Raw genomic sequence first — 22,092 nt, 5'->3', positions numbered from 1 at the left:
TTCCTGTTGGATTTGAATATTCTTCCTCCATCTCCTCCTCATCTGTCAGTGGTGCTGGTGTTTGGCTGGCCTGAGTAGAAGTCAAATGTTAATGTCATTACCCTAATTAATAAATGTAACAGGTGGGATCAGAGAACATAGACCCTTTTCACATTTCCGGGTTTCTCAGAAGCGGAAGTCGTCATAGTTGGGTTTACTTTTAAAACGGTGAATGAGAGTATACATTAAATATATTTTTTGTGTCCCCATTTGCTCAAATAGCAAAAGAAAAACTCCACAATAGTGATTTCACACCTTTCAAAAAGAGGAATTTCCAACTTTCATGTTGGAATTTGGCACAGTTGTTTTCTTTGCTTTTTATTTATATATGAAACTTAGCTACAGTTTTGATAAAAATTGCAATTGTTGTTGTTTTAAAAGCAGAGGATCTTATTTCCTTTGATAGGCTATTGTATGTTCAGATATTCATACAACAAAATCTTCTGTGGGCCATGAAAGTTTTGTGAAAATGACCAAAATTGTTGCCGTTGGGTGTTACGGGGTTTGTTGTTATGGGAAGAAGGAGACGGGAACCGGTGAACGTTTCAAAAAGACTTTAATAAATAAAAAAACTAACTGAAAGTAAAAATGGCAGCCTCCTCACGGATGACTGCCGCGCATACACATAATAAAACACAATATAAAATCCAGGCCTGGTCCTCTCTTGTCCTTCACTGTCGTTGCTCCTCCTTTTATGCTTCCGAGCTTCTCCGTGAGAGGATTTGAGACCGGTGTGACGCACAGCTGGCACTTATCTTCAGTCATTCACCGGCCTCGCGCCGCTCTCTCGCGGCTCTCGCTCGCCCTGCTTGTCACATACCCCCATCGCACCCAATTATTGCAACATCCTTTTTCCAAGATAACCGCTTATAAAGATAAAGAGTCTTCTTCTTTAATGCCTGATGAGTTTGGAGAATACCTGATAAGAGACCAGAGACCCTTCCTTCATACAGAATCTCTCCAGATCATTCAGATTCACAGATCCATGTTGGTGCTTCTTCTCTTCAGTTCACCCCCCTCATTTCTATAGGGTTCAGGTTCAGAAGCTTCATTTTTGTGTTGATCGTTGACCTGATGGAAGATCCAACCACAGCCCATTGTAAGATTTCTATCAGAAGCGGTCATGTTTTTATAATTTTTTTCTGTTGGTGAATGCACGAAGGGGCAAGTACTGTTGGTACTTACTAGAATCCATGATACCATGTATCTGATCTAAAAAAAATAGGCCCACATTAAAGATCAAGCAGTATTTAACTGTGGGCATGGAGTACTTTTTATCCTTATTTGCACCAAACACATCTGTTGGGTTTGCTGCCAAACAGCTCTTTTTTTAGTTTCATCTGACCACAGAACCAGGTCCCTTCCAGTCGTGTCTGACAACTGAATATGCTGGAGTTTGTTTTTGGATGAGCGAGGAGGATTTTTCTTGAAACCCTCCCAAACAACTTGTGGTGATGTAGGTGCTGTTTGATACATTTTTTAGGCTTTCTGACCCCAAGACTCAACTGATCTCTGCAATTCTCAAGCTGTGACCCTTGGAGAGTCTTTGTCCACTCAAACTCTCCTCTTCACTGTGCATTAAGACACATGTCCTCTTCCAGGCAGATTCGTAACATCTTTAGTTGATTGGAACTTCTTAATTATTGCCCTGATGGTGAAAATGGGGATTTTCAATGGTTCAGCTATATTCTTACAGACACTTTCTATTTTGTGAAGCTCAACAGTGTTTGTTTTTAATGTTGCACATCAGAACTATATTCCTTGGTCTCATGCATTGTGACGAATTAGTACAAGAATTTTGCCTTTGTGTTTCCTCATATTTATAATCCTGTGGAACAGGAAGTCATGGCTAGACGATTTCATGCTCCTAGTCATGTGCTAAAAGAATGTAAATATGAATGGGAATATACTTCAGAGATATTTTACTCATAATAATGTTTAGGGGTGCTAATAATTGTGGCCAATATGCACTGGAGAATAGAATTTATTTCATATTTCCCCCCACTTTCAATTGTTTTACTTCAATGAAAGGTTCGAATTTTATAAATGTTTTGAATGAAGGATCAAAAGAATAAACAATACAGATTTATTTTCACAGGCGCTTTAGCTCATATTTACCAAGAGTGTCAATATTAGTGGAGGGCACTGTATATCATAAGAATGGCATATACGCTAATATTAGTCTCTCTGTTTATCCCGAGGTTACCGTAGTCTGCCAGATCCGGGCCGTATCCAGATCAGATGAAGGACCGGCATCTAGACATAACCCCAACGCATCCCTTAAGTGTCAGCAGAGATTGTTTCAACTTAACTCTTCCCACTGTGATGGCCTCATTGACACGACAGCCAGTGGCACTGATCCTCAACAAACCCGTCTCCATACCGGCGTGATGACTCTTCAATCAGATGGAACTGGACAAATACTCTGAATGTTCTGATCTAATCTGACTTCTGACTTGTAATGTTGCCAGAATCATAATCGTACACTGTTAGTTCGTTGGCCAGAGGAGAACTGGCACCCCAACTGAGCCTGGTTTCTCCCAAGCATTCTGTCACTTGATGGAGTTTTGGTTTGCTTTGTTGGGGACACTTAATATTCAACAATATTATTGATCTGCCTGCATTGACACCATTGTATGATAACTGAACTGAGCTCGACGGTGACATCCTTGTTTTCTCCAGAGCTGCTGTATAGATAAATTAACTAAATTGATAACTCATGATTTTGGAAATGAATTAACACTGAACTTACTTAAGCTGGACAATGACACTATTTTCTTCTGGATCTGCTGTACAGCCAAAACAAACTTTCTTGCATTATTTTCATTACAAAGCTACTTTGAAACAACATGTATTTAAAGCACTAAATAAAGGTGACTTGACTTTTGATTTGCAGGTTTGGAAATAACATGAGGGTGAGTAAATGATGATAGAATTGAAATGTTTTCAGGTGAACTATCCTTTTAAGTTTACTTTTCTAATAAAAACCAAGACTCATTTCCTCGCTAGACTGAAGTTGTAATATTGGCAAGTAAATAATTTAATATCTACTGTTTTTACTTCAGCGTCTTTCTGTTGAACTTTCATTTCCTCATGAAGATCCTCCCCTTTTGAGAAGCTATAAAATGAGTGATGAAACAGGCACATTATTTCATTCCCCTCCTTATCAAAGATGGATCTGCAAATCTCAGTTTTTCTTCTCTTCGTTCTGTTCACTGCAGGTACAAATACAAATGTTTGTTTTTAATGTTATTGAATGCTACAGATCATTGATGTCTCTCTCTGTCTCTCTTTTTGTTACTAAAGGACACTCTCTCAGCTGTTATCAATGCATAAATCTGACGCGCTCATGTGAACAGACGACATGCTCCAGTGGATTTACCAAATGCCTCAGTGCAACATATGTTTGTAAGTCCACTATGATGGATTGAAATGTATTGTTATAATTGGCTGATGGAGATGCTGCTATAGTCCACTGATGCTACAAAATGTAAATATATGTTGAACTCGTCCGTCGTCACAGAACGGCTACTTTTGTTTCTGTACATAATTTACAATTGCATGAATAAAATGTTCTAGCCTGACGTCGTCATACTCAGATTCTAGTCAGAATATGAGTCTGATACTGCTCCATTGGGCTGTGATTATGGGGGCGTGTTTCAACCGAACCAGGAAAGAACATGCCTCTGCACTCAATTGGATAGACCTACAACCAATCAGAGCAACGGAGTAAGTGACGTGTTGAGCGACGCACAGTTGTCAACAAAACTCAACTGCACGAACACTGGAAGAAGTAGAAGAAGAATTAGGATTAGAACGAATTCAACCCAAGTACTCTTTGGTGACGTAGATGATGACGTTACTGTTGATCATCTGTCCATCATCGTATAAAGCCTGCCCTGACAGTTTGATTGGTCCAAACAGCTCTGGTTCGAGCATAGTTGCTCCACAACAGATCAAGTCCAGACAGAACTTCCCGACCTCAAATGTTGTGGGCGGGGCTACATTCGGCTGGCATCCTGGCTAAAAACGTTCTATATAAAATACAGAAGTTATTCCATACTACAATTTGTTATTTAAAAAAAAAAAAAAAAAATTCAATGAAAAAAAAATCTTATATTGTTTGTCTTTTCGTTCTGCTTTGCAGCTGTTAGTCCAAATAATACTTCTACAGTGAAGGCTAAACTGTGTGTTCGACCAAGTGAATGTGCAACTGGATTCATCAGCATCGGCGATTTAAAGACCTCTTCTTACTGCTGTAATACAGACCTGTGTAATGTCCAAGATGCTCCAGGTATTGTACTTTACATTCAATTGAGAAATAACTGTAGTGGGACAATCTATGTGGGAACGTCAGCCGGAAAGGAATTCACCCCACTGGTGATACCGGTATTACCGGTGTTGTCCCATGTCAATTAACTGGTGGGAAAATTTTCTCATCTGTCACCTTTCTCACCTGTCACCTGTCCCTAGCCCAGACAAAAAAAAAATTGAACTAAGATTGTGAACACACTGAAAAGTTATTTCAATTTAAAAAAAGATTATTGTTATATTTTTATCCTTCATATACCATGAATTATACGCTGAGGTGATTGCTATGTTAACTGCAAGGGAGTGAACTAGTGTGCCCTCTAGTACACAATCACAATTATGAGGACACAACTTTGCATTTGAACAATGAGCATAAATATAGTCATTATGTTAAGACAGTGTTTTAAGATCTAGTATGACCCACTAGGGGCATTCAATTTTACTTTTCGGTATCAATTTAGGCTAGTCTATATTTTTATGGAACTGATTTTAAAAAGTTACAGTATGAACAGTCTTAAAGAAAACAAAATTAATAAGTCTTAAAGGGGTCATGAATTAAGAAATCAACTTTCCCTTGAGCTTTTGATGTATAAAATGTGATGGTAATATAAGAATATCCTGTCAGTTTTGGAGCTGAAAACTTCCTTGTTAGTCAATGAAAAGCTTTTATTGACAGCTGGCTCAGCAAATGCTCGATCTGCGAATGTGCTTCCCTGTGACGTCAGAGTGCAGTGAAAATCGTAGTGGAACGCCTAATTCTGTAGCCCGGCCCACCGATGCGTTCCAGACATAATAACATAGGCCTACGTGGAGCTAAACCGGATCGAACTTCCAAGCAATAAACATACTATATAAACTTAATTCGGATTCCAATATTTGGAATGCAGTTTAACTTTATTTTTAATGAAGATCCAGGTCACGTGGGCAAGATATTGCACGTTTGTTCACTTCATTTCACCGCGGATTCGTTTGTAAACACGAGACTGGATTTGCAGACAGGATGAGATTTAAAAAAAGGTGCTGTGCGTGTGCGCCTTCTATATTGGATCTGACAGGAATGATGCAACACATAAATGTGAGTAAAAAAAATGTTTTTTTTAATATATATATATATATATATATATATATATATATATATATATATATATATATATATATATATATATATATATATATATATATATATATAGCATCATTCCTGTCAGATCCAATATAGAAGGCGCACACGCACAGCACCTTTTTTTAAATCTCATCACACATATATATCACATATATATATATGTGATATGTATTGCATTTTTACAGATTGTATGATATCTACTGATTATGTACGTGTATAACTAAACATAACTTCCATGCTGTCACAGGCTGGAGTATCCTTTGTATTTGAGGTGTTGTTGGTTCATTGTCCTGCGATTCGGGATCAGACTCGAACATGTATGGGCCAGGGCTCACAAAGCCCGACATCCTGGGGCTAACGTTAATGTGTTTTCCAGTAGGGCTACCAAAACGTACAGTCATGGCCAAAAGTGTTGGCACCCCTGATAAATATGATCAAAGATGGCTGTAAAAATCAATCTGCATTGTTTATCCTTTTGATCTATTATTAAAAAAAATTGCAAAAACCTAACCTTTCATTGAAGTAAAAAAGAAAGTGGGGGGAAATTATTTTTTCTCCAAAACATGTTGGCCACAATTACTGGCACCCCTAGAACTGTTTATGAGTAAAATATCTCTGAAGTATATTCCCATTTATATTTGCTTTTTTTAGCACACCAGGGTAACTATGAACATTAAATTGTCTAGCTATGATGTCGTTTCACAGTATAAATATGAGGAAACACAAAGGCCAAATTCCCTTAATCATCATCACAATGAGTAAAACCAAAGAACATAATCCTGATGTACAGCAAAAGATTGTTGAGCTTCACAAAATAGAAAGTGGCAGTAAGAATATAGCTGAACCATTGAAAATCCCCACTATCAGGGCAATAATTTGTTAATCAACTAAAGATGTTATGAATCTGCCTGGAATAGGACGTGTGTCTTGATCACTGATCACAGATGGAGAATTGCAGAGATTAGTTGAGTCTTGGGGTCAGAAAGCCTTTCAAACAAACCTTTCAAATCAAACAACCCCTTCATCACCACTTGTTGTTTGGGAGAGAATCAAGAAAAATCCTCCTCGCTCATCCAAAAACAAATTTCAGCATTTTCAGTTGTCAGACACGACTGGAAATTAAAACGGGACCTGGTTCTGTGGTCAAATGAAACTATAAAATGAGCTTTATAGCAGCAAACACACCAGAGGATTTTGGTGCAAACAGGGATAAAAAGTACCCCATGCCCACGGTTAAAAATACAGCTGGATCTTTAATGTTGTGGGCCTATGTTTTTTCTGGAGGTCCTGGACATCTTGTTCAGATACATGGTTTCATGGATTCTAGCAAATACCAACAGATAAAAAAATCTAAACCTGACGGCCTTTGCTAGAAATCTTATAATGGGCCGTGGTTGAATCTTCCCTCAGGACAATGATCCAAAACAAACATCAAAATCAACACACAAATGTGTCGCTGAACACAAAATGAAGCTTCTGCCATAGTCGTCCCAGTCCCCTATTGAAACCTATAGAAAATGAGTGGGGTGAACTGAAGAGAAGAAGCAACAACATGGATCTGTGAATCTGAAGGACCTGGAGAGATTCTGTATGAAGGAAGGGTGTCTGATCTCTTGTCAGGTGTTCTCCAAACTCTTCAGGCATTAAAGAACAAGACTGTTATCTTGGGAATATAGGGCTGTTATCTTGGGAAAAGGAGGTTGCAAAAAGTATTTAATTAATGAGTGCCAATAATGGTGGCCAACGTTTTTTGGATAAAAGCATTTATTTTATAATGTGATTTACCCCCCACTTCCAATCTTTTTACTTCAATGAAAGGTTAGGTTTTTGCGAATGTTTTGAATGATAGATCAAAAGGATAAACAATGCAGATTTATTTTTACAGCCATCTTTGATCATATTTACCAGGGGTGCCAACACTTTTAGCCATGATTGTATCATTGGCCTGCCCGACGGGTTATCTTAAATAGTGGAAAATAGTGCATTGTTCACTCTCTTGACTTGATATTTGAAGGAAAAATACAATCGCGGAAGTGTGTGTGATGCAGTTCGTGGTAATGTCCACCGATCAGACGGGCCAAGTAATACAAAATAACCTCCATATTAATTGCGGGTGGATGAGAGATCATTGTGTTTGTTTGATGAAGACATTTTGCAAGCTCTGTGGGCGAATCATTCCGGTTGCCGTTTTTCCACACGTTTTCAAAAACAATTCCCCACGTGTACTCACAGGGAGCCCAAGCTCATTATTATATGCAAAACTGCTATCCAATCATAGCAGCTGGTATTTACTCCTATGTCTTCAATGTGGCACGGCCATAAAAACCGAGCGTTCCAGGACATTACTTATTCAATAAAATGTTTTTGAATGTAAAAACCACGCAAACGTCATAAGTTGACACATAAAGTTGTTTATGCAACCGGCAACTGTGTTTGTGCACAATAAGACAGAACGATGTAAAGAAAGCTTCTTCTTTTTCTTCCTGTAGAGCCCTCTAATGACCAGAATGGAAAGAAATGTTACTATTGTTATGGACAGAACTGCTCAACCAACATAATGAGCTGTTCAGGGAGTGAAGACCGCTGCATTACAGGTGAGAAGGATGAAGGGATTTTTTTATTATCGTTTTTTAATCCTATGCATATGTGTTTTCATATACCGAAAACCAGATGAGACCCCTCAGCTTTCATTCACGAATCCACTTTCTGATTTCTTTTCTGTTCATCAGGGACTTTTGTAAATCAGACAGAGGTTATAAAAGGCTGTGTCTCTAAATCTATTTGTGATGCCACATCAGTTAGTAGTTTTGACCTTGGGAGCTTCACATGTTGCGAGGGGAACCTGTGTAACGGGGCTCAGAGCGTCACCCAGAGCTTCCTGTTCCTCTGCTGTTCTCTGCTCTCCTACTTCCTGCTGCACTGAATCCAGAGCCACAAAACAATGACATTAAAGAGTGGCTTTTTATTGGAAAAAAATCTTTAAATGGAACAATTTATTATACGTGTAAAGTATACTTAAATATATAAATAAATACAAAACACAAAAAATTTACATAACAAATTCACTATAAAACCTAAGCCACCTAACCCAGTGTAACGATTGTTTTGTACAGACTTTTATTTTGAAGTGATATGTTACTATTGTTTCTGTGAATATTCATGTCTCCTGTTCCTTTGGCCATGTTTGTAGTTTTGAATTTTTTCATGTTGATTAGTCTCCCCAGGTGTATCTTGTTTCCTCGTTACTTATGTTAAGCTTGTTTGCCCATGTGTATATATAGCCCTTGTGTTTCATTTGCTCTCTGTCAGTTGTTGTATGTGTTAGCTTTTGTTTCTTCTTGTTCTCCATGTTTCCTTTCATTTGTATAGTTGTTTCTTTATTAAACCCCATGCCTCAGCCTGCTTTCTCCAGATGTGACAGCCAACTACAATAATTTAACACTAAATAACAGTTACAGTATAAAAGCAAAGTAGTCGGTATTCTTGGTATGCTACAAACAAGCTTCAAGTTTCGGCAATTCTTTTGCAGAAATATGACCATATTGCCTTCTCTGGCTAAATATTTTAGAACGCGTCGCCTTATTTTTCCATGGCGATTGTGTCATGCATGTCATGTGACACCGCAGCCACAATAGGGCTGTATGAGAGATGAATCACTTTTATTTTGTTTTTCCTTTTTTATTCAAAATCTTCACAAACTTGTTAACTATGTCATGAACTATCTGAAATTCCGATTTTCAAATATATGTAAGTGAATGTGTTTTGTCATTTAAAATCCTTTATAATGATCATGTTAGTTGATCTAAAAACATAACGGTTCATTGTGTAAGGTCTTTATACACCACTGAAAACATAGTTATGTATATTATATTGAATTTCTGTCAATAGATCCTCATAAATACTACACACTGCACCTCTCTTATTGGCCTGATTAAACAAGCTCTCAATTAAACAAGGCCTACAATTTAATAAAATAACACATTATACAGACACTTCATTTATTAGATGATGTGTTAATTGCATTTAATAGTTTGCACTTTCAAAAAAAAAAACATTTGCTTTTGGTTTGTAAAAGGTGTTTTTACAAAAGGTTTCGCTGCATTTACATCACCAGCTTGTGGCATTTTGAGCGCTTTGAAACTGCATCATTTTGCAAAGCAATTGATTCAGAGGTTGATATACGCCTTGCAGAATCTGTGAAAATGTGAATAATTGTAACAAAACAAGAGACCATACAAAATCAATGTTATTTTTAATGTATTAATGTCCTGAATAAGATATTTTACATTAAGCAGGGCTCGACATTAGGCCTGTTCACGTGCTTGTCCTTCGGACAAGTCAATCTGTCATTCACTTGTCTGAGCAAAAAATTTGCTTGTCCGGAATTTTTAATTTTTTTGATAAATATAATTTATTCTGAAGCAATATTCTCAACAGTGTTCAATCAGCTTTGACATATTTAAATCTGCATATTTGTGATATTTTAACCTTTTATTTCCATAATCTTATTATATATAGGTTATGCTTCATGTTTCATTTTATATTCTTAAAGGGTTAGTTCACCCAAAAATGAAAATTCTGTCATTAATTAGTTACCCTCATGTCGTTCGACACCCGTAAGACCTCCGTTCATCTTCGGAACACAAATGAAGATATTTTAGTTGAAATCTGATGGCTCTGAAAGGCCTCCATTGGCACAATGTACTGTACACTCTCAAGACCCATAAAAGGTACTAAAGACGTCGTTACAAAGTCCATCTCACTACAGTGCAGGTTCTACAATCATTTTATGAATCGACGAGAATAGTTTTTGTGCGCAAAAAATAAATAAATAATGACTTATATAGTTATGACCGATTTCAAAACACAGCATCATGAAGCTTCGAAGCGTTATGAATCAGCTAGTCGAATCATGATTCGGATCGTGTGTCAAACCGCCAAACCGCTTAATCGACTCACTGATTCATAACGCTTCGAAGCTTCATGATGCCGTGTTTTGAAATCGGTCATCACTATATAAGTCGTTATTTAGGTTTTTTTTCCGCACAAAAACTATTCTCGTTGCTTCATAAAGTTATTGTAGAACCACTGTAGTGAGATGGACTTTGTAACGACGTCTTTAGTACCTTTTATGGGTCTTGAGAGTGTAAAGTGCATTGTGCCAATGGAGGCCTTTCAGAGCCATCAGATTTCAACTAAAATATCTTCATTTGTGTTCCGAAGATGAACAGAGGTCTTAGGGGTGTCGAACGACATGAGGGTAAGTCATTAATGACAGAATTTTCATTTTTGGGTGAACTAACCCTTTAATGTCGAGCCCTGCATTAAGGATGTTTACATAGTCCACAAGACAATAACTGAATTTCCCTGTTCAAAAGTTTACATACCCTTGATTCTTAAAACTATGTGTTGTTACTTGGATGATCCGACTGTTTGGTTCATGAGTCCCTTGTTTGCCCTGAGCAGTTAAACTGCCCAACGTTCTCCAGAAAAATCCTCCAGGTCCCGAAAATTCTTCAGTTTTCCAGCATCTTTTGCATATTTGAACCCTCTCCAGCAGTGAATGTATGATTTTGAGGTCCACCTTTTCACACTGAGGACAATTGAGGGACTCAAACACAACTATTAAAAAGGTTCAGACATTCACTGATGCTCCAGGAGTGCTGCGAGGGCGGGCGCTAGAGAGCACCCTTCTGAAACCTAAATTGACTAATGAGACACAAATGCTGTGATGTGTGGTCGATGGCTGATATAATGCCAATATTTAGAACATAATTTAATTATGTTAAAAATGATCTGTTACACAAAATTAACATATTGGAATGAATTACTTTATATTCACTGAATATTTACTCAAATCACATGGACTGCAAAAATATGTGCTATTAAATCCATATATTGTGAAATAATAATAACTTTTTTTTTTAAACTGTTGTACTGTAGTAACAGTAAAACTGCATTTAGCATCATTGATCAGCAGGTGGCAGCAGATGATATTACCAAAATAACTGCATCTCATTATGTTGTATTTATTGTCACAGGATTATCAATGTATTTATTGCAATTGTTATTGGTCTTATTGTATATCAGAGAGGTCACCAGAAAATAGAAACTACAAGCTGAATGACTAAATCTTCTTAACTCCCATGATGATTGACTGCTTTTTGATAAGCCTCAACACTGATCAGCAGGTCAACAAATGGATCAAGTAAAAACTGCTGTAGAAAATGTCAAAAGTTTTTTAGGGGACAAAGATCAAATAATCATTGATTTTACACTTAAGTATGTTCGTGCTCAAATCTGTTCTTGTGCAGTTGACATGGGCAATATTAACATGTATTATTACAGCAATCACATGGGTTGCAAAAATGTGTTGTGTTTGTCTCTTTTACAATCAAAACCCCCACCGCAAACTACTATTTAAAATTAAGGTTATCAGATATGTTCGTGTTACTGTATTCAAATCTAGAGTGAGTTCCCTGTTTAATCAATAACTGAACTTTGACATAGTCACATTCAGAGCAAAAGACAGAAAATAACAGCAATACTAACCGAACAACTTAAAAACAATCTTTTAAATCTGCTGTGTATATGCCATAAAAAGGAATGTTTTATTTAAATGCATTATTTTTTTCCTTTAGTGGTAGTATGTAAAATGTACAGTTGGATATAACATGCAAAAGCCCTGAACTGCAATGTAATATATATATATATATATATATATATATATATATATATATATATATATATATATATATATAAAAAGTAAGAATATAAGAAATTCTAAATCAAAATCTAACAAAAATAATTGTGAATGAAAATAAAACATTGGTACATTTTTTTTTATAAATTACATTTGGGGGCAAAACAAAAAAGGGGGAAAATGTGCAACATAAATAAATATATGAATAAATTTATATATATAGGCTATATATATATATATGCTATATATATATATATATATATATATATATATATATATATATATATATATATATATATATATATATATATATATATATATATATATATATGCTATATATATGCTATATATAAAATAGCATATTACATAAAACTGCTGTTGCTGATAATAATGTTGTGTTTTTATGATGTTTACATGAAAAAAAAATAATGCATAGTTTGCCCCAGATGCCAAAAAAGGTCAAATATAAATACATATGTGTATATGAATTATATAATCATTATTCATCTTTATTGCTCATGCAATGACCAATGCTTTTGCAATACTGTACAAGTCATGCCAGTAAAGCTCATTTGCATTGAATCTCTCACAGAGAGAGAGAGAGAGAGAGAGAGAGAGAGAGAGAGAGAGAGAGAGAGAGAGAGAGAGAGAGAGAGAGAGAGAGAGAGAGAGAGAGAGAGCCCATTGGCAGTGTGCTCACCTGATTGCGGGGCTGCTTTTCATCTTCTGCCGCATCAAAGGGTCATTCCGCCCGCGGCGCTGAGAATGAAGTGATCACCCGCATCGCGTCACCTGCACGGTTACATCTACATTAACGCTTTTCACACACAGCATGACCATGAAGAACAGCAAACCGATTGCGCTGGACCGGCGCGGTATTCATTCCCTGCTGGATCTGATCGGTGGCTTCGGTGCCGTAGTCGCCGTGGGGATCATTGCCACGCTGTCGGTCTGCGCCGCGTTCTTCATTTACCGATCCTTTAGAGGTCAGCGCGGGAAGGGTGACGAGAATAACGGGAACGAAACGGCGGAGGCAGCGGGAGAAGCGAGCTCGGCTCGGACGATGAAAAGAGAGAGGGACGATCGACCTACCGAGTCAACAGGTAAAGCCGGACAATTGTTGAAGCATAGTAGGCTAAATATTAGTGCGCACATGTGTGAGACTTTTTTTTCTTTTTCTTTTTTTTTCGAATAGGCCTACCACACATAACATATCACTATTACTTGTCAGGTATCACGTTAATAAGAATATAAATCACACCGTGACAGCCATTGACGGTTAAACGGCTAAAAGCCGTCCCGTGCCCGCGCTGTTTTGGCCATTCAGAAAACTTAGCCAATCAGAAACGTTTTATGCATGTCAATCATTTTGCTCTTTTACTGACAGAAATTTGCAGGGCGGGGTTTTGGAGATGGATTATGTTATTGATTGTTATCATGAATGGTAATAATTTTAGCCTTAAATCTTGAATCAAAGCACTCACCACTCTCCCAGTTAATTAGGTGCTTAGACCTATATCAGTACAAAAATATGAAAAAGGTCAGCACTCTAAAAATTTTATTAACTGGAGATATTAAAGTACAAACGTGTAATCTTGTCTCACTTTGAGCATGAAACATTTCTTTGGACACAGTAACAAACAGGATACACTGGTAAAAATGATGTGTTGGATTTACTTAAAATATAGGCTATGCACCCTTTTTGCATCACACTTTTTAAATAAACCCAACTTGGAATAATTTTACTTAAAATTAGCAAGAAAACCTGCTATATGTACTTAAATATTTGAGTTCACTCAACATTCTTTACTTAAAAATATATGTAACATGCTAGTATGTGCAAGTTGTGTTATCTTAACATTACGTAGTAGATTCTATCGTGTTACATATATTTTTAAGTAAAGAATGTTTAGTGAACTCAAATATTTAAGTACATAAAACAAAGGTTTTCTTGTTAATTTCAAGTAAAATTATTCCAAGTTGGGTTTAATTAAAAAGTGTGATGCAAAAATGGTGCATATAAAGGCTATTTTAAGTAAATCCAACACATAATTTTTACCAGTGTATGATGTCACGCTTTAACTAATTAATAAATAAAAAAATCCATGCTATGTCTAAAATGTTCTAATAAATCCACATAGCCATAAATAATAATATGTTTTATTATTATTAAATCACCAAAAATGTGTAAATACTAGGCTTCCATTTAAAGGTTTGGGGTCAGTAAGATTTAAGGTTTCCACAAACATTTTAAGCAGCACAACTGTTGTCAACATTGATAATAATAAGAAATATTTCTTGAGCAGAAAATCATCATATTGGAATGATTTCTGAAGGGTAATGTGACACTGAAATAATGATGCTAAAACGTAGCATTTTTTGTAAGAGCTGTTGTAAGAGGTCAATCTGAGATGTTTTTTCTTGCATTTATTAAACCATCACCGTTCTTTAGCAAAGAAGCCTATACACTGTAAAAAATGATCGTGATTTTAATGGTAAAACACTACGGTGAAAAACAGTTAAATGGTTAACAGAAAGTTTCCGTACTCTACGGTGAATAACTAATAGATTTAACCTTACATTTAATGTCACTTTGCAGTAAAATAACAGTTTCTTCTTATTTTTTTCTAATCAGTTATGTACATTAGGGTTTTATGTTACATCTAATGTTGTTAAATTAATGTTTATTGCATTTTTTTTAAATGTCATGTGTGTTACTATGATAGTGTTTAATGTTTGTTTGAATGACACCTTCCATATATTAGTATTGTCCTCCAAAAGCTGCTTGTGATGAGCTTTGATTCATCATGTGACTCTATTCATTGCTGTGACTTGTCAGTATATATCAAAGGTACATAACAGATCTTAATATTTCAATAGGTTGTTAATTTAACGTTTTTTACTGTACATTTTTACAGTGTACACATAATTACTACAATATAAACCTTTAAATTATACGGTTTTGAACTGTAAAATAGACAGTAAACTAAGTGCTGTCCCGTAAAACCTAAAATGTTGCTACCATATTTTTTACGGTAAATTCTGGCAACCACAACTGCCGTTTTTCACCGTAAATTTTATCTTTTTGTTTTTACAGTGTATATCTTGAATATGTCTGAAAAACCTCTGTGTGTATATAGATGTAAAAAAACACGATAGAATCTACTAAGTAGTGTTAAGTGAACACAACTTGCACATACTTAAAGAATGTTGAGTGAACTCAAATATTTAAGTACATATAACAAAGGTTTTCTTGTTCATTTTAAGTTAAATTATTCCAAGTTGGGTTTACTATGATATGACACAATCTTGTTGAAATTTTGACAGTGACTCTCTTGTTCAGCTGCCAAAAAACAAGATGAACTGAATGTCATGACAAAGTGCAAAGTTTGAGGGAGCTCTGATGCTGTATTTCATTTCAAAGAGCCAAAGCCTGAAATGAAACCATACTCTTTTTCTGCCCTGTAAGCACGGATATTTTCTTCTAGAAATGCAAATCTAGTTTCTACTAAAGTCACAACCTCATTCTCACTGATCTGAATTGTTGTTTCTCTAGCATGTTTAATTGTGACTAATATTTGCTCGGTTACATTTCTGCTTGATTACTGAGGAATTTTGATTGATTTACTAATGGGTGAATAAACATTGTACAAAGTCCATCAGTAAGTAACCTACTTCTAGCCACAGGTCATATTTACATTGCCTATTTTGACATGCACTTTTCCCATAAACCGATCATTTTTCACCTTACAAAAATGGTGTAAAAGACAGAGAAAAGACTATCTGTTCTTTACTAAAAGAATTCCCATATAAATTTTTGATCATTTGAAGGCGCACGTGACGTGGCTAATGCATTTCCAATCTCTTTTAGGAGAATGCCAGGATGGAAAGTGTTGCAGCGAATCCGGCAACCTCTCAGACACAGACAACATGCTCCTTCCCGCTGAGATATCGGAAAAGGACCTGAATGAAAGCACTCTTAAGGACATGGAGGAGATTACAGACGAGCTTCTAACGGACTTAGAACGCGAGATGCGAGACAAAACGGATTCTGATCCGGATCAGTGGGTAGAAATGGATCCTGATGAAAACACGGAATGTGAGGATCATATTCAGGACGACGATGATGGTGGACGCGAGGTTTCGGCTGATGTGAGTGTACGATCGACGCAATTAGATTGCCAACATGGGGAATATCTCGACAAATCTGAGACGGGGCTGAGTGTAGACGCAGATGAACCATCTGAAACGGAAAGCGCTCAGGAGTTCATCTATCAGAGACGCCATCAAGATCATGTCACTAGTTCTTCTTCAGACCAAGCGGTTAAACCATCCAATCCTAGTAAGATCCCATTAGAGGAAGACAACAAGGTGGAGGACGCGAGCAAGAACTTCGAAGATCAGCATGACTGGCGTTTTCCTCGAACAAATAACTTTGATTGCTGTTGCTATGATAATAAGACTATGGTCAACCAGAGCAACAGGTTTGACTTCCACAACTACTTGGGCTTCCACACTGATAATACCTTCCTTGTTCCTTCAACACAGGTGAGCCTCTCGCACGCGTCTGGTGAGAAGAAAACCAGTGAAGATAGAGCGCCAGTGGAGGAGAATCTTGAAAAGAATGAGATCAGCATAATGGACGCCATTATGGACAATAACGAGTGGCTAAATGTAGGTGCACCAGAGTTCAGAGATCTTCCCTGGCTTGCGCCAACTGCAGCCAGCCCTGAAGAAAAACAGACACAGCTGGAAAAAGAAGGGCAAGTCAAGACTGGTTTAGCCAAAGAGGACGAAGGACCGGCGAATAAAAGAGTAGCGACCGTTCCGCCTTTATCGCAAGTGGTCAGCGTAACCTTCAGCATTCACTACATCACATACTCTCCTAGCCAGCTGGTGGCTGTTACCGGGAGCCTGCAGGAGTTGGGGGCCTGGGAGAGTTTCGTTCCACTCCACCGTGCCAAGGACGGGTTCTGGGCCAACACTATCACCCTCCCCGTGGAGAGCCAGGTGGAGTGGAAGTTCGTCCTGGTGGACGATGGAAGGATCTCTCGCTGGGAGGAGTGTGGAAACCGCTATCTCTTTTTAACTAGCCAAGATGAAGAAGTCTATCTTGACAAGTGCTGGGGATGTCGCTGAACTCAGAGGTGACTATCTACTACTCTTAAAAGTAAAGGTTCTTTATTGGCATCTATGGTTCCACAAAAAAAAGAACATGGAAGCTTTCCATTATGTTCTTTGCACTAATAAAGAACTGTTACGTTTCTTTGAGGAACCCAGAATGGTTCCTCTATGGCATTGCTGCGAAAACCACCTTTTAAGAACCTTTATTTTTAAGATTGTAGGGCTGCACGATTTATCAACAACAACAAAATCACAGTATGACTGCAATATGTCTGCTCCACATGATCTCCATATCCGCATCTGCTCTGATTTTGGGTTGCATTAACATCCATTTGAGAATGCCACATGCGCTAAACATTTTTACCATACATGTAATGAGAAGTGCTTTTCAATAAAGGACAAACTTTGAGGGGTTCCTGCAGTTTAAAATCAAAATAAATGATTGAAAAATGAGGACAGCCATAAATATTAGTTTAATATAAAGATTTTTTATTTTACAGTGAAATATTACTAATAATTCTTATTGTTTTATTTAGTAATTTTTATAGTTTTATTTAGTAATAATAATACTAATTACTTATGGATTTTTTTGTTACATTTTAAATCACAATCGCAAATTATATCAAATATAGCGATTAAATTTCCCCCCCAAAATCGTGCAGCCCTACTGTCTTCTTCCTGCTCTATACAGCAATAATAATCCATAGTGCATTATTGAAACCCAATATGTAAGATTATATTATAATATTGTTGATTATTAATGAATTATGTCAATAAAGCATGAGGCTGTGGAACTGTTACTATAGCAATAAGATTATAACATTACAAATATGCACTTTTTTACGTCAATAAATGATATGTGTGTTGATTATATCCAATTGTACTGAAAGTGTCTGCCCTTAAAACTATAATCCTGTAACAGCAACGTACCAAAATGGAGAAAATCCATAAAAAAAAGTCTTTCATGTATAAGGGAAAATCCTAATGCTTCCAGAGGATAAAGTGTATCTCCATTCTGAGAATGTTTTGTGTGCACTGTTATTTTAATCTATAATGTTACAACAATTACACTGATCTTTTCATGATCTCACTTTAGGCTGGAAACATACTCTATGCAAGTGCACGAATGCCAACGCGAACGCTTGCAAATATGCAGTCCCAGTGTACATATAAGAAACCTCAGTTCTCAGGTGGAGTTTCCTTCCAATATTACTGAATTTGTTAGTCGGGTTTCTAGCTATGCACTTGTTGATGTCCAGTGTGAATTTCTTCAAACTTCTGCTCTGTCACAACAGTATTTGATCTAGAATAGAAAACCGAATGCAGAGGAAGTCAATTAGTGCTAATTCCCGCTATAGCGCCCCTTGTGGTGACACTGACGCTGCGTCCGAAATCGAATACCTCCCAACTATATAGTATGCGAAAAACGGTATGCCAACAGAGTAGTATGTCTGAATGCATAATAAGTCCCCAGATGACCTACTTCCGGTGAGATTCTGAAATTATGTTTTATTAAAGGTCGGAAGGAGCACGTTCAGATAATTGACATGAGTGGAGAGAACTCAGCCAATCAACAATAATAGGTATATATATTCAGCAGTCTTACCTCCGAGTTTATCAGCATCCCTCCACCACCCCTTCTCCACACTTTTAGTTCTAACCACTTACATACACGGGGGGGTACTCTGTGTTCGGGCCAAATTCCTCCCCCCGGACAGCACGCCAAATACGCATTTAAATTTATTCCCTCTAAATTATATGTTAGTGTGAACTCGTGAAGTGCGCATTCGATAGACCAGGGGTTTTCATAATTTTCAAGAAGGTTCTAAGAGGTCCCCAGAGAATAAAAAGACAAAGAAAAAAATGGATAAAGTCTACCGAACCTTCTAAAGGCCTGTGCACACCGGGACAATTATCGCGCGCGCTTATCGCTTTTGTGTTCACACCCAAGCGATTTTCACTGGCGATACGCCGAGTTAACGTGCAAATTCAGTAGATGCCGCTCCCCGTACACAAGGTGGTGAGCCTTCTGACACTCACTTGTCACACAGAAGAAGAAGAAGAGAGAAAGTATTTACCAAAGATATACATAGTAAAGGCTAGATGTCTCGTCCGCGCTGCTGGCCAATGGATGTCGACGTCCGCACCTGGCGGCCATCTTGTCACAGTCAGCTTGCTCACTCGTAACATTGTGTTTTAATGGTGCATGCACTTTTTAAATAACCATAACTTGCTCAATTTTCTACTGATTTTCAAACGGTTTGGTTTGTTATAAACGTCAGAGATGTAGTTATGACACTGCATACTTATGAATAATTATTCATAATTTCTTCAAGCATCCAGAATTATAGCCACGTTAATAACGTTTGTAAGAAACCATACCATTTGTAAATCCGTCAAGATTTCAGCGAGATAAGAGTATTTGTGTTCGTGCAGATCACTCACCTTACATCAGGTACCTCAGAGCCCGCCAGAAAGCTTGCCTGTGACAAGATGGCCGCCGGTGATGATGTTAGAGACTCCGCTGTAAGACATCTAGCCTTTATTATGTATATCTATGGTATTTACGTGCTTGCCAAAACCATTTACACACTTTTTGCTAACTGGCAAGCAGCATTAGCAGCTCATCTTTCTTTGGCTACTCACTTCCTCTTCGTCGTATCAATGTGTGCTCGGCTAGACCGTTTTGTGCTTGAGCGCCACCAAGTCGTGTTTTACTGTAACTTCAGTAGCTCCAGGCACGTGAACAAAAGCGGCAATCTCATTGGTTGGACAGTTTTTAACACGCCTTGTCAAAACAAAAAAACAAACCCAAGGCGTTGTTTTTTTATGACACTTTTACGCCTGCCGTTTTGCACGTCGGTGTGCACACTCACATTGGCGCCCTTTGTTTAGTCACAAGCCGTTAAACGATGACGATAAATGTGCGCCAAAAAATGTGTGAACAGGCCTTAACTGTTTCATTTCTTAATGTTTCTCTCCTTTCTTTCCGTATACATTCTTTCCAGAAATGTAGTATATGTTTGCTTTGTATCTTTCTTATCTTTCTTTAAGCTTCTTACATACATTTATTGCGAAAGTTGCTTATACAAATCATTTTAAATTGAAAATGTTCTTCTTCGGGTTCATACATCCAACATTAAGCATAGCCGATTTAAGTTTGGAAACAATATGTTGTAATTGTAATGTCACACTTACTACTTATCTAACAGTTTAAATGTTTTTTTCATACATAAAAATATATAGATGGATTTTTGGAAGGGGGTCCCTCATAAAAGGTTCATCATATTTGGGGGTCCTTGGCATCATAAAGTTTGAAAACCCCTGCGATAGACACTTTGCTATCCCATGAGGCCACGGGAGAGGATTTATGAATGGCAGTGAAGCGCCCTGGTAGGTCAACTGACAATAATAACAACATGGCGGATGTAGTACGTCCGGATTACATTGATACTACCCATATTCATACTTCATAGACCTTATTTTTTTAACGGTCGCGAAATAAATTTAAATGTAGTGCCTACTCAGACAGTATGCGATTTCGGACGCAGCGTGAGAATACAACATAGTTATTCTACAATTTGAATCTTTATTTTTTTAAGAGTGTTGCTCTGTAACGACAGTATTTGATCTGAAAGAGGAAACTGAATGCGCCCCTTGTGGTGACACCGAAAATGCAACATGTACTGCATTTGAACGGCTGACACATTTCAGCTTGAATTGCTAGAAACTTTAGCGTTTTCTTACTTGCATAGTGTATCTTTCAGGCCTGTAATATGATTGTCCTGTATGCAAATGCTTTGTACTCCTTGAGCAATGCAGAACACCGACCAACCAAAAAAAAAACACAATTTTCTTTGTTGCAGTTTGGCATCCTCTGATTCTAATATGTTAAATGCTGACATAAAATCAGCTTAATCTTTCCAAATCCCAGCTTGGACTGTTTGCATACAGCCATTCCCTAAATCACAAGCTAAACGGCTGCTGTATCTTTTGATTCTATTACACAAATACATGACAATGACATCAGCATTCCCGCTGACAATATCACTGTAGCTTTTTGTTTGCCATCACTGTCAACTGCATGTAGACCACTCTAATTTAGTCCCTACAGAGATTTGATGCTTTTTAGTTTAAGTAGAAATGATTTTTTAAAAAGGTGAATATATTTTTATTGTTTCACAATGACTGCCTTAAAACGAATAACCTTTGCTGCTTACACTTTTGACTAAACGTGTTTATTTGTCTTTTGGCTTCAACTGTTTTGTTTTTCTGTGAAATTCAGGTGTAAAACTGTTTCTGACCTTTAGACGTATGTTTAACTGTCAATCAGTAAATGTTTCTCAGCAAATGACTTGATTCAATAAAGTAAATTATTATATTAACAATTGAACAATTTGTTGCTCATTGTATATCACATCTTTCACTTAAGGACAAATACTGTTGTAATACACACTCAAACACATACATTATGACCACCTTCCTAATATTGTGTTGGTGGCACCAAGATTTTAGAAGCAGATAATTTAAGTCAGACCAGGCCACCTTCTTCCATTGCTCCTTGGTCAAGTTCTGATGCTCATGTGCCCACTGTTGATGTTTTTGTTGGTGGACAGGGGTCAGCATGGGCACCCTGACTGGTCAGCGGCTATGCCGCTCCATACGCCGCAACAAACTGTGATGCTCTGTGTATTCTGACACCTTTCTATCAGAACCAGCTTTAACCTCTTGAGCAATTTGAGCTACAGTAGCTCGTCTGTTTGATCAGACCACACGGGCCAGCCTTCGCTCCCCA

At 37.3% G+C, this 22,092-nt stretch overlaps 1 protein-coding gene across 1 annotated transcript; it reads left to right on the top strand.

Annotated features, from left to right (window-relative positions):
* Positions 1–12,859: 12,859 nt before the first annotated feature.
* stbd1 (starch binding domain 1) lies at positions 12,860–21,684 on the top strand. The gene is made up of 2 exons (XM_079836012.1): positions 12,860–13,276; positions 16,045–21,684. Exons 1-2 carry the CDS (start codon positions 13,006–13,008, stop codon positions 17,310–17,312), a joined length of 1,539 nt encoding a protein of 512 aa, XP_079692138.1. The 5' UTR covers positions 12,860–13,005; the 3' UTR covers positions 17,313–21,684.
* Positions 21,685–22,092: the final 408 nt, after the last annotated feature.

This window comes from Gobio gobio (assembly GCF_949357685.1).
Source record: "Gobio gobio genome assembly, chromosome: 14".
Classification (NCBI taxonomy): Eukaryota; Metazoa; Chordata; class Actinopteri; order Cypriniformes; family Gobionidae; genus Gobio; species Gobio gobio.
This window is presented reverse-complemented; position numbering and strand designations above follow the sequence as displayed.